A 12,326-nucleotide genomic window follows, 5' to 3' on the forward strand; every position below is an offset into this window, starting at 1 on the left:
GGTGGAAATATTTACATGTCTGTTCATATTGTTCTGATGAATAGGGAATATTTTGTTTGAAACAGAGTAATTTGATAAACTTCATCTGAACAGCTTCCAGTTTTTCAACGAGATAATTTTGGTTCGGAGACTAGACAGGAGAGGCGTATTCAAGATTTGAACGAAATTTTGAATATGCGCAGGGAATGGGATATGTTAAGATCCTTATGCTCAACCCTACAGACGGAACGACCGCCCCCCCCCCCCTTAATCAAAGTGACGTGCGATTATGTGCATATGATATACTAGCCTGATGCTCAGTTGAATGTGCTTCTGGCATGTTCGGGTAAGGGACAAAGTAAAATATTATAGTGTTGAATCAAACAGTGATTGAAAATTGTCAGCCTAGAATCTAGCAGGTTTATTTTCGCTCTGAGGACTTTCAACCATCGCCTTTCCTCGTGGTCTTGATCGCTGAAATTGGATCTCTGAAAGTTGAATAGAAGCTGTGTACTTGTTAAAACAGAAGCATAAAGTTATGAAATTTTGTCCAAGTAGGTTGTGATGGGAATTTATCGAGTCGTGGATCACAATGGAATCACGCCCACTTGATGCAACATCCAGCATCGCTGCATATTTCGATCGAGGGGTCATCCGCATCTCAAAGCATCAACATCGAAAGATGTTTAACATGATATCCTATGAAGATTCCAAGAAACGAAGGAAATCTTGCTATTGCCGCAAGAGGGGCATGAGAAGTGCGGTACCGCATGTACCGTGGGAGACGCGAAAGAGATGCTTAATGCTTTGAACTTCCTGTAGTCGGTTAGTACGTCACATCTGACACTAGAATTCACTAGAGGGCTGCTTGGCGAGACCATTGGACCTTTCAACACATCAGAACGATGGCGTCTTATCGCATTCTTTGTTTGTGGTGCCTCTGTGTCTTACTTCACCAAAATTGCGAAGTTACTGCGGTGAGTTCATACCTTGCTTCTAATTTACGTCATCATCTTTCAGTACAGCTAGAATGTCAGAAACAGGCTTCTGCAATTCGAAAAAATCAACAATATTTAAATTTGTTCTCTTCCATATGCTTATCTTTTTCAAACTAGTTGGCATGTTTTGAAACATTTTAGAGGCAGTTGCCTGCTCGGAAATATGAGACGTACCGTTTGTACAGGATACGGGATCGTCATGATAACTTCCACTGGACATCACAACTTTGCTAGGCTGGTTCAAATCGAGACGACAATCCTGAAAGATGTACATCTATTTTATAGAGTAAGGGAGGCGAATTCTGCTCACACTTTGTGCCGGACTTTCATTCGAAGGGACGGTCATGGACACAGGCCTAAAATGTCAGCATTTGAGACACTGAAGATTATGTATGACTGATCAGCAACTGTTAAAATTGATGCAGTAAAATGTTACTATGAATAGCATCGTTTGCGTCTATCGCAAAGATTAATTGCTTTTTAAAAAGCATGAAATTTATGTGCCTTTTCGTTGCAAACAAGTCTGACAGAAATGATACAATAGGCCACGTCCACAGTTTCATTGTCAACAACTTTGCACTTGGTCTCATCGTATCCGCAATGCAGTATGTGAGGCTTTGCCTAACAACGTCAACAATGTCAACTTACTGTAATCTTCCGATAGTTTCATCTTATCGCGGCTGGGTTAGCGGTTATCGTATCCCTTGTATTGGACCACAAGATCCCTGTGGCATTGCTGGCAGACCGCGGGAGTTAATATTCACCTCTCCCCGATTAATCATGCCGACCGAGATATGAGCGCGATTTATTAAGCAACAAGACAAACAGATTCTGAAAGATGTCTGGATAATTTCAACTTTTAGAGAAGGCGACGCTCGTCATTTTCGTTTCCTCTGGCAAGTCTGACTTCTTCTGAAATTGATATTTTGGTATTTCCTTCCACAAAACGTGCCTTTCAAGTGTAAATAGATATCCACACGACATTTACCCATTAAAACGTATGGTTAATCTATTAAATGAAAGCATGTGGCGCTTGAAAATGTTCACGGGGTAGCTGTTTTCATCTCTAACCCTAGCCCAAACTGGCTGGTACGCGGTGGAAATTACTATAGATATATATACATAGAGCAGATATAGGCAGCTAGGTTTTTACGTTGGCCCTGCTCACGTAATTTACAATCTTAACCATTTTTCCTTTTCAACATCTTGGCGGCGAAAAGATCACGAAATGTCTTAAAAACATTGTTTTTAGTTTCTCGGGAAGACTTTGGATATATAGACCAAGGGTCCTTTCTTGGTCACAGCCACTTGAAAGTAAAAAATAACGATTGTTTGTTGCATTCACACACATCATGAAACTCTGGAACAATATAAGTGACCAAGAAAAAACACTGATATCCAAAATACAAAGACAACCAAACAAAATTGAACTAAGACCTCTCCAAGTTGGTTCCTTTTCTTCCTTAGTGATACGATTCTTTATCGTCTCATTCATGTCCCCTAAGTTAGTAGATTTGTTTCTTTACCTACAACAGGGCACGCCATGTACACAATCGGACGGTGGTGGCGCTGCAGTGACATCATCGCCAGGGTCGTCATACACGGTCTCGACAACGTTCACGGTAAGAAAAGATAACTTTTTAGAAAGAGACATAACAAATCTACTTACAGCCAAACGTGAAAACTCTTCTTTGGAGAGGTGATTAAAAATAATTGTAAATCACTAAATGAGAATATTTTGAGAAACCCTGAAACAAAAATAACGGGTTTCCTTGTTGAGCGAAAAAGGGGGTATCGTTGTTACAGCGTATTTTACAGTCATTCGCTACATAATTAAGAAAGCGAATATAACGCACAGGTGGTGACGTCATACTTCAGACTAAATGGGCACATATCTGATGATACCCGGTGACTTGGGAAAAGAAAAAGAGACTGGAATGATCATGAAAGCTTGAATAATGCCACAGCTGCTTTTAATTTAAGATAACCGTAAAAAGAACTGGGTTGTTCGCATCATTAACCCGGAAGTATGAAATTGAGAAATACAAAAAGTACAAGGATTTGTATAACAAAACACCAATATAATGCCTGCGAAACGCATCCGAGAAATTGTATCTGGCTGCTCGGAACTTCGTTAGGACGCTTCAATATAATCCGTACCAAATTGATGCATATATCACTGACGGGTTCTCAGATAAATTGTTGTTTTTTTTCCTATTGCTAATGCCATTTTCGTCTCATTTGCAACACCCAAACGGTGTAATAATACACTGCATTGATTCGATCATCTTTATACCATCGTTTACGATCACTGAACCATCCATGAAAAGATCTACACGCGGTATGAACAATCTATGTTTATTCCTAACTAGCACTCGTGCCCATGGAACGGACAGCTACCAGAACTGATCGATGTACCTTGCACTTGTGAGAAGACGGGAACTATGCGATATTCTCGCGAGGAACGAGAAGTGGAATTTTGCGATGGAGAGGTATGGAACTTAAGTAACGCTGAATACTTTTTAACTTGTTGACTTCGTGTCAGAGTTCAAATAAGATTTCCTTTGAAATGATGGCTTTCTAGGCACAGGGAAATTTCATTTTCATTCAAATTTTAATTTGATAACGGAGGACGCCAGTCTATGAATAAATGTGCGGATGCATTCAATACGATGCCCGATGTGTGGTGACAGTCTCTCTCTCTCTCTCTCTCTCTCTCTCTCTCTCTCTCTCTCTCTCTCTCTCTCTCTCTCTCTCTCTCTCTCAGAACTGGTTGGTAATGTTCAGTTTTAAACTCGGAAGTCTACATCGGCCCGGCGACTCATGCAAGGCCCTTTTCGATCAAGGTGTACATGAGAGCGGAGCGTATTGGATATTCGCCGATCCCAGTGTAAGACAACCATCCCAGGTAAAATAGTCGCTTAATTCAAAGAAACACCAAATCATTCTAATGAATAGTGCTTTAATAAGTACTGCAGAAATAACTTCGAAGCGTCCATTTGGAACCGAATGGAAAAGAAAGGCTGTAAAACCTTGTGTGGAAATATTTCATTAAGTAGGCGAAAGTGTCGTTTGTGGTTGTCTTACTGCAACCGTCATGGAATCATGCCTTTATCGTTCTGAGCACTATCTTTGACATATATTTCCAGGATTGCGCATCTCGAACCACTTTTTGCCCTTTACAAGTTACTGACAGCGCGAAAATCCCGCACAAAACACAGCAAGGAAATACGCCCATATGATAGTGACCCAAGCGCATAGTGTAGTGACCTGTGAATTTGCTGTTGTTTCTGTGCCCTTAAAATGTCCAGTCTGCCCCCTAATTTTGATGAATTGGGAAGAAATTGCCCCCTTAAGTGAACATACATAGAACACACTGCATATCATTTCCCAGAACCTCAAAACGATAAAACTTGTGCATCTGGAGGTGTAGATATCTTGGCCTTTAGATGTTCGCTTTCTCTGTTCATTATATATCTAGGTATACTGTGAGATGGATTTCAATGGCGGTGGATGGCTGCGTGTTTACAACATGATGGCACGACCGGGTAATAATGCCAATGCTGCATTATTTTACCAATCGATTACACGGTAAGGCGTGTTTTTTATGTTTTAATAGCGGGACAACAACTATATTTTACAATTCAGAATTCAACAGTTCGGTTAAGCGTACTATATCACATACCCCTGGCCTCTCAACTACTGCATCGACGCCTACATTCTTTTCTGTTAAGGTTACTCCGTGGAAACGCATTTGCTAAGTTTTCCCAGTATTAATTATTAACTTACATTCTATTCTTGTCGCACTTTGCTGTTATACAGACGCATCTTCTCAGTGAACATTGTAGGTAATGTTAAAGCTTCATAGTCTTGCTCTATTGAAAGTCGAAAATGTTCTTTTTCGCCAGACTTAACGAAGTGGCAATTTAAAATATCGGTAAATTTGAGGTAATATTACTTGTTGTAGACAACAAATGGATTTGCTTTAATTAACGATTAATTTTGACATAGTTAATAACACAGGATTAGTAGGGTACATTGATGTTTCAGTTGCGAAATAAATCTGTGTCTTTTATTTGACTGTTCCTTCTTCTTGCATATTTTATCATTCCTGAAAGGAATGATGACGTCAGAGTGGTGTCGTCATCTTCAACCAGTGTTTCCATTTACACAAACGGTCTACGACTGGAAAACTACAAGGAGGTAAGCACCATGAATTCTCAACGGGTGTTTCGTGCTGTGCATGTTGATTCGTGGCCCATTGGCTTTTCACAGCCATAGGATACGAGTATCGAAAGACCAATAGGATCATATCAAAGTGTGTACAATCAATGATGGCTCTGTCGAGCAGACCAAAGCAGTCAAAATGAAGGATTATGGTTCTGTACGATTATTTTTGCATGTTTAAACATGGGCGACAAATCCATGAATACACTTTGCTACTGTACGGATTTGGAAATTCAGCATGCATCGGCGTTAACACGTTTTTATTCTTTATAGACAGGTTTGGCTACACGTTTTACGTGAACGTGAACGCGTAGAATCCACGTTGGCGTTGGCGTATACATTCATGTTCAAAAATCCGTTTCGCTGCGCGTTACGTTACCCGTTCTTGTGGCATGCGCAAGAAATTATTCTGTTCGGCTTGGGTCCCCGTAGTCTGTTTCCGCATCACAGGGATAGCTCAATGGTTATCTGGTATGCCACGAATTGACGACGAAATTCACATAAAACATAACGAAAATACGCAATGTTTTTGAGGATGCCACTTCCATATATCCAACTTACAACGTGCATGAATGATTCACAGTTTATATCATGTTTTGCTGCCCCAAATATGAGAATAAATTTACACGCTTACAAATTACTTGAAAACAGCTGTCTCCACGTAAATACGCGACGCCGGCTCCGTGTACGTGAAGAACGTACGCACTAGTCGATGACATCATCGCAGAAATTCGTGACGTTACGCGTTCATGTTCACGTTAAACGTGTAGCTAAACCTGTCTAATATTGAAGATGAGTAGGTTTACACCTCAAGCTCACAATTGTTGAAATAACTCTAGTAAAATAAATTCCTTTCCGTGTAAATTCATATTATAAGTTTCAGTGTCACTGCTTGTCAGTGAGTAATATAATATTTTATTTGAGGTCTCAGGATTCATTTAATACAATATTTGTTTGATCCAGTCAATTGACTTTCTGTCAATGAAATGTTTTTGGTTTAAAGAAAAATTGCATTTTACTTTTTAGTTTCACTTAGTTTTATTGTGTATTTAGTCACGAGCTTTCGTTGGCTTAATGGAGTACATTCCGATATTACAGGTGGTGTATGGATGGGCACCCTCTTCAGATGACATTGTTTCACACTTTGGATATTATATGAAGACATCGGGATTACGAGGAGAATGCCATATTGACGGTTTCTGTGGCAACAACCAGGTCATGGGAGTTATGAAAGGCAGTGTCACGAACAGTCAAAGGTCATACAAGGTCAGGAGTTAAAGATAGCCTTTATGTCTGCTCAGAAATATGTTGTTCGAAAAGAGTGGTACAGCTATACTGAGAATGACAATTCGAGTTCCAAGATCATCGTAGCATACGTTCCCCCGATTACGTTTTTTCAAGATAAACTTTATACATTGCCATATCGAAAACTGGCTATACATGTACATGTACATCAACAGTACAGGATTCAAATAGCCAAAAAGAAACATTTTATCAAATGCCGGGTCTTAATCTAACAATTAGCCTTCTCGTAACTTGCCACATCTCAGCAAAAAGCTACCAAGAATGTGCTCTTTCAATTCTGCTGACAGAATTCATGGCGACATACAGCTTTAATGACCTGCCATGGCGAGGTCTTCATGACAAAAGTCATATTTAGACTATAGTGTACTGACTTTATAGAATAATAACATGCAGAGAATCACCGCTATTAACCTGAATATGTTGTAACACGAAAATAAGGCTTTGTGACTAGGTAGGCAAAAATTTCAAGTTTCAACAATCAAGTTGCGCTGTGTGAATAGGACATCCTTGAACACTTTCCAAATTCAGGTGTCGCACCTTATTTACTCGCCCTTTGCATAGAAACTGAACTCTTCCTCATAACCAGGACAATTTATTCTTTTATTTCATAGACCGGCAGTGACCCAAACTACCCACACGTTGGCATTGGTTGGACGACTCAACAGATCGTCTGGGGATACGACAACAACGGCAGTCCAAACGGTCACTGGGCAAACTGGGCCGACACCGAATGCTGTCTGGCGGCTAATGACGAACTGATGAAACGAGCGGGAGAAAGCTGGAGATACTCAATTCTTATCAGATAAACAGTTGCAATAGCAGTAGACTTTACTAAAATCTTTTTAATGATAAGCATAATACACTCTTTACTCAAATGACGACGGCAAACCAAAATATGACACAACGAGTATGTATCATTAGTTTTATACATAACTTGTAGAACGAATTACAAGTTGCCATGCCTACGACAATTTATTCAAAATTCACGTTAAGAAATGTGTCATGACGTGTGTTTTGATGTCATTGTTCCACTTATTATATGAAATGTACGTAGGTGGGTGATTGTCTGAAGTCACCGCTGATATATTTCCCTTAAAACCTACACAGCACAGTTTGTGTAACTGATATCCAACTATAGGGCTAGCCGCATTTTATACACTATCTTTATTCTTTTAGCAACAAACATTGGTGTACAAATATAAAAGAGGGGTAACGTCACTCGAAATGTCTACCAACTGTGTCAGTGTTTGTCAAGTAACTTGGGATTTTCCTCCTCTTAGAGAGGATGCAGGCGAGGAAGAAGAGGGAGAGAGAAGGAAGGAGTAGATAGACGGACACAGACAGACATATAGACTAGCTAAGGGAAAGATACATTGACATACACGATGAGAGAGAGAAGCAGACAAACATTTGCAAAGACGGAGATAGAGTATATCACCTACAGATAACTTGTATAACAGGACCACACATGATAATTTGCCGGAGATCGCATAATGAACGTTGATGCAGAATTAAAAGATTAAATTGCGAATTCGTTTCTATGATATGAAAACGAACAGATCTGTAAGTCGATATTTCTGTTGTTCGCATTAAGAAATCGTGTTTGTCCACCCATCACATTGACTGACAAGAATGTTTTTCACAGACATTAAGATATTCGTGAAGAGCGCGGCGAATAGAGCCAATGTCAGAAGGGGACAGAAAACACTGACTACAGCCCTCATTCACAAGCCAAACCTTAATAGGCGTAATCACTGTCTTTTTAATATTTATGAAGTGAAAATTATAGGAACGGAGTTGTATCCTCCATTAACACAAAAAGCCAAATCAAAGTCGGACAAATGTAATTCTTGGAGTACAAAAAGCGATAGGATAACAGGATGAAAGAAAGAAAAGAGAGAAATTTCCAATAGTGCAACCAATAATAGAGATTTAAAACGCATTATTTGTCGTCAAATCACATTTGACTTTGAAATTTAGCCCAAAATCATCATTTTGTTTCGTTTTGACAAAATATAGAACAACCAAGAAGACGAATAGCATTCCAGTTTCATTTCCCAGCGTTAAAGGGTGGCTATAATCCCATCAAGAACATTTATTTTCGCCATGAGCCATGATCCATAACATTTCATAAAGCGTGACTGCTTCAAATAGTCACTGTAGTAGAGCGCCCTCATAGACAGAGTTGAGAGAGACCCAATAAGCGATCTCTCTTTTCTTTCCGAACAAGTCGTCCTGGGATTCCATGCACGTCTCAGGTCTGTTATTTCTCTGCGAACGGTTGCATCAGCTACTTGAAGTTGATCAGGGTTCTAGATCAGAGTGATAACGACAACCAAACCATACATTCAGCAAAGTCCGTCGGTTTAGACTAAAGATACGGCCAGCTACACAAGGTACTCCCCATCAAAAGCAAATACATATTTCTTCAATGGAACTGAACCACGTAATCGATGCTGCGCAGTCCATAATTTATCGATCGTAAGCAGCTGGATTGACAAATGTGATGAAGAAAACAAGATCTAGTATTGATGGAACTTATGTCAAGCCATTGTTTAAAGATACTACGTACAAGATACTTTACTGTACCCGACTGAATAAAACAGTTCTAGATTATAAAGAGGCATTTGTGTTCGAATCGTGCTTCCTTTAATCATATAAGTACATTTCAATAATTGGAAGGGGAGGTGCTTAAGCCCCTCCTCCCGAGGGACAGTCTCACTGAAACCCTGTATACATACCTTTCCACCACATGTAGATTTTTGACCGATGAATCCTTGATAAAAGGGGGAGACTTTTCACTCGTGTTGTCTATTTTAGCACGGTCTTTGATCCAAAATCGACACTTCAGCCCTTCATTTCTTGCAAAGGTCAGAGTTTACATCGGTGATTTAACCAATATCGTCAATGTTATATCACCCACCAACTTGAAATCATTACCAGATGGAAAATTCCAAAAGCTGTGCTTTGTACTTCGAACTGTCTAGAGTTGCTAGAGTTCAACAAAACATATGAGTCCAGAAGCAAGTACAAGAAAATAATCCCACGTCACCATATCTATCGTCCTGAAAGCCCCTACTAAGGATATCAAGTGTCCAACACTTCTCAGGTAATGTTGCTCTCTAATTCATCTGCGAGTTGTGTGTAACGGTGTGTGCATGTAACAGAATGTCTTTAAGTACCTGCAGCTAGTTTTAGCTGTAATTGTTGTAGACAAGTGAGAGGGCGATTTTGATTTCCACATACGGATACAAAATTCTCATTGTGACTCTCAGTTTTCAATGTGACGTAATATCGGAACATGCGAAATTTCAGTGTCACAATGATTATCTTTTCAGTTCTCCGAATGTCACATTTCAGAAATATCAGTTTGCTCTTAGGTTTTGAGTCATTTCCATCATCAAGGTTTACAACATGCCTAACAATTCAACAAGAAATCTTTGCAGCTGTTGTTGCAGTGAATGACGGACGTAGAGCGGCAGCTTAGCACGCCCTCTAGAGTTCTCTGCACTCACTCTTGGCAAGTGTTCAGCAGTGCATCGTGATACATCACAATACATAGTGTGTATCACAGCAGAGTTGATATGTTTGACATCTAAACCTGGAAATATTCGAATGTTATTTGATGTTAAATCTGATCGAATTATTGAAAAAATACCAAACTGATTGAATAAAAAGTCTTCATTTTGATGACCGGCCGAAAGACAGATTTTAGTACAAATTCTTTACGTTACTCTCACCTTCAACGTCATCAGTCATATCGTTTTAAATCAATATGAATAAACTTAACAAATATTGAAAGCAATGCATGTCCTAAAACTGACAGTCAAATAAGAATTTGTATCGTCATAAATTACACCTACTCTCCCTCAAAAGAGAAATAAGGTGACAACGCATTATATCAGTTCTCTGAAACCGTCCTTTAATAGTTGTCCTTGAACTAACTTCCAAGGTCATGAATATGAATTTTGGTTTTCCACGTTACCTTACTGATGACAGAAACTATGACTTCAAGTAGCTGTAAGAGAGCACAATCACGCGAATGGAGCAAAGAAAAATTGACTTTTTTTGCTGGTTCAAATTACACCTGAGATTCCCTGGAGAGCTAGGTTTTATAAGTTGTAGCCAAATCTGATGTGCACAGTGTCTGAAAGGACCTTTAGTTTTACCGTTGAAACCCTAATAGCACAGTCAATAATGACAAAAACTGCCTTTTATTTATCATCATTTTACTCATGAAAATAAAAATCACCTTTTATTTGGGAAACCTGTGACAAGAAGGAAAATAGCTTGCATGAATGAGAATGAAAAATATCTTGTCATTTTTTCTCTTTCTAAATTATGTCAATGTATTGTGAAATATTAGCACTTTCCCATACTGAGTTCTCATAGAGAAATGGCGGTAAAGGATCGTTATTTTGTCATGCTTTATATATGAAGGGCAGATTTCATGATAATAGTAGGCTTTGCAAAAGAGATTTTCAATATGCAAACATTCAGATATGTCTACCTGATATGTCTCAAGCTGAAAAGTTTCTCCGATATATAAAGTTATGCACCCGAAGGGCGTGCCGAAAACTGCACATGAATGATACCATTCGCGGCTGGTACGATGCATTTTATGCAAGTATCAGCCGATGTCTTAATTTGACCCCACCATCAAGTATTTTAAAAACATATTGACCCCTGTAGAGCAGTAATTTGTAATACTTTCGTAGTTTGTAATACTGCAGTAAATTGTAATACACTTTGGAGTAATTTGTAATAATTGAACTAGTGCAATTTGTAATAAAATTTGGAGTAAATTGTAATAAAGCTTTTTTGATGAACCAATCTCTAATTTGAATGGTGGTACTAGTCAGTGAGCAGACGCTGATTACATATCCTTTTATTTCGAGCAAACATGTTTTCTTTTAATCATGTTTTAGCACAGTTTTAACATGTAAAAGGCATAGATGGATTTTCAGGTAACAGACGGCCTTCTATCTATCTATCCACGGTAGGGGGCGCCCTGCCATCCTTCCCTGAGAACCGAAACTTTTGAATAGCTTAAGCGGGGCTATAGCACACTAAAGTTTCGTTCGAAAGAATCAAGGAGTTCATTGGTTATGTTTTATACCTGGAGCGATAGTAGCTGACTCCTTTCCAGGCTTATAATTCTTGCATTTCTTTAAGAGTAATAATGATTGGAACATTTTCAAAAGTTCTGCAATGTATCGAAATTTTGTAGAAAAATCTTTGGAAATGGTAAAGGTATAGGATATTTTCCACTCGAAACATCGCCAAGTAAACCTTTGTTGCCGACGCAAGAAGGAGTATGGGTTAAGTTTCAGGTACATATTTTCTACATTTCGCGTTTGTATCTGTTCAAATTCAATAAATAATACTAGCCTGTAAGACTAATATTAATGACCAATAACTAAAATAAATAGGTTTTAGGCTGCTTTCACAAAAACTTGTTGGGGGGGGGGGGTGATTTTTTTCAAGTACCCCCTGCCAGAGCCCAATTTTTTCAAGTACCCCCTGCCATAGTTCACAAGTTTTCAAGTACCGCTCCCCCCCCCCTGCCTTGACTCAAAACCAAAAGTTCGGATAATCGATCAAAGTGCCCAAAACAAACTAATCGTTGACAGATTAGTACAGCATTTAGTGTTTACACAACGATCAACGCTCAAAATATGCTCGCACACAAAAATCCATATAAGCGTCCAGAAACTCCGGTCGATACTGGGTCATGTTAATTATAATATGACACCAAACACCGGATCGCTTACAATAGCAATAATGTCTCACTCTCTCAATAACGAATCTGGCTTC

The 12,326-nt window shown here is 39.0% G+C and overlaps 1 protein-coding gene across 1 annotated transcript; it reads left to right on the forward strand.

Moving 5' to 3' along the window:
- The first annotated feature begins 773 nt into the window (after positions 1-773).
- LOC139129538 (uncharacterized) lies at positions 774-7,727 on the forward strand. Its single transcript, XM_070695189.1, has 8 exons — positions 774-956; positions 2,513-2,599; positions 3,350-3,469; positions 3,745-3,885; positions 4,459-4,568; positions 5,096-5,180; positions 6,303-6,470; positions 7,121-7,727. The coding sequence occupies exons 1-8, from the start codon at positions 885-887 to the stop codon at positions 7,313-7,315; spliced, it is 978 nt and encodes a 325-aa protein (XP_070551290.1). The 5' UTR covers positions 774-884; the 3' UTR covers positions 7,316-7,727.
- Positions 7,728-12,326: the final 4,599 nt, after the last annotated feature.

The sequence above is a fragment of the Ptychodera flava genome, chromosome 3 (assembly GCF_041260155.1).
Source record: "Ptychodera flava strain L36383 chromosome 3, AS_Pfla_20210202, whole genome shotgun sequence".
NCBI classification, from domain to species: Eukaryota; Metazoa; Hemichordata; class Enteropneusta; family Ptychoderidae; genus Ptychodera; species Ptychodera flava.

Bases quoted from the DNA above. Each gene is read 5' to 3' on its own strand.
- LOC139129538 (XM_070695189.1), top strand. From the start codon at position 885: ATGGCGTCTTATCGCATTCTTTGTTTGTGGTGCCTCTGTGTCTTACTT. The intron at 957-2,512 runs GTGAGTTCATAC...TACCTACAACAG, and splicing joins AAAATTGCGAAGTTACTGCG to GGCACGCCATGTACACAATC. The intron at 3,886-4,458 runs GTAAAATAGTCG...TTATATATCTAG, and splicing joins GTGTAAGACAACCATCCCAG to GTATACTGTGAGATGGATTT.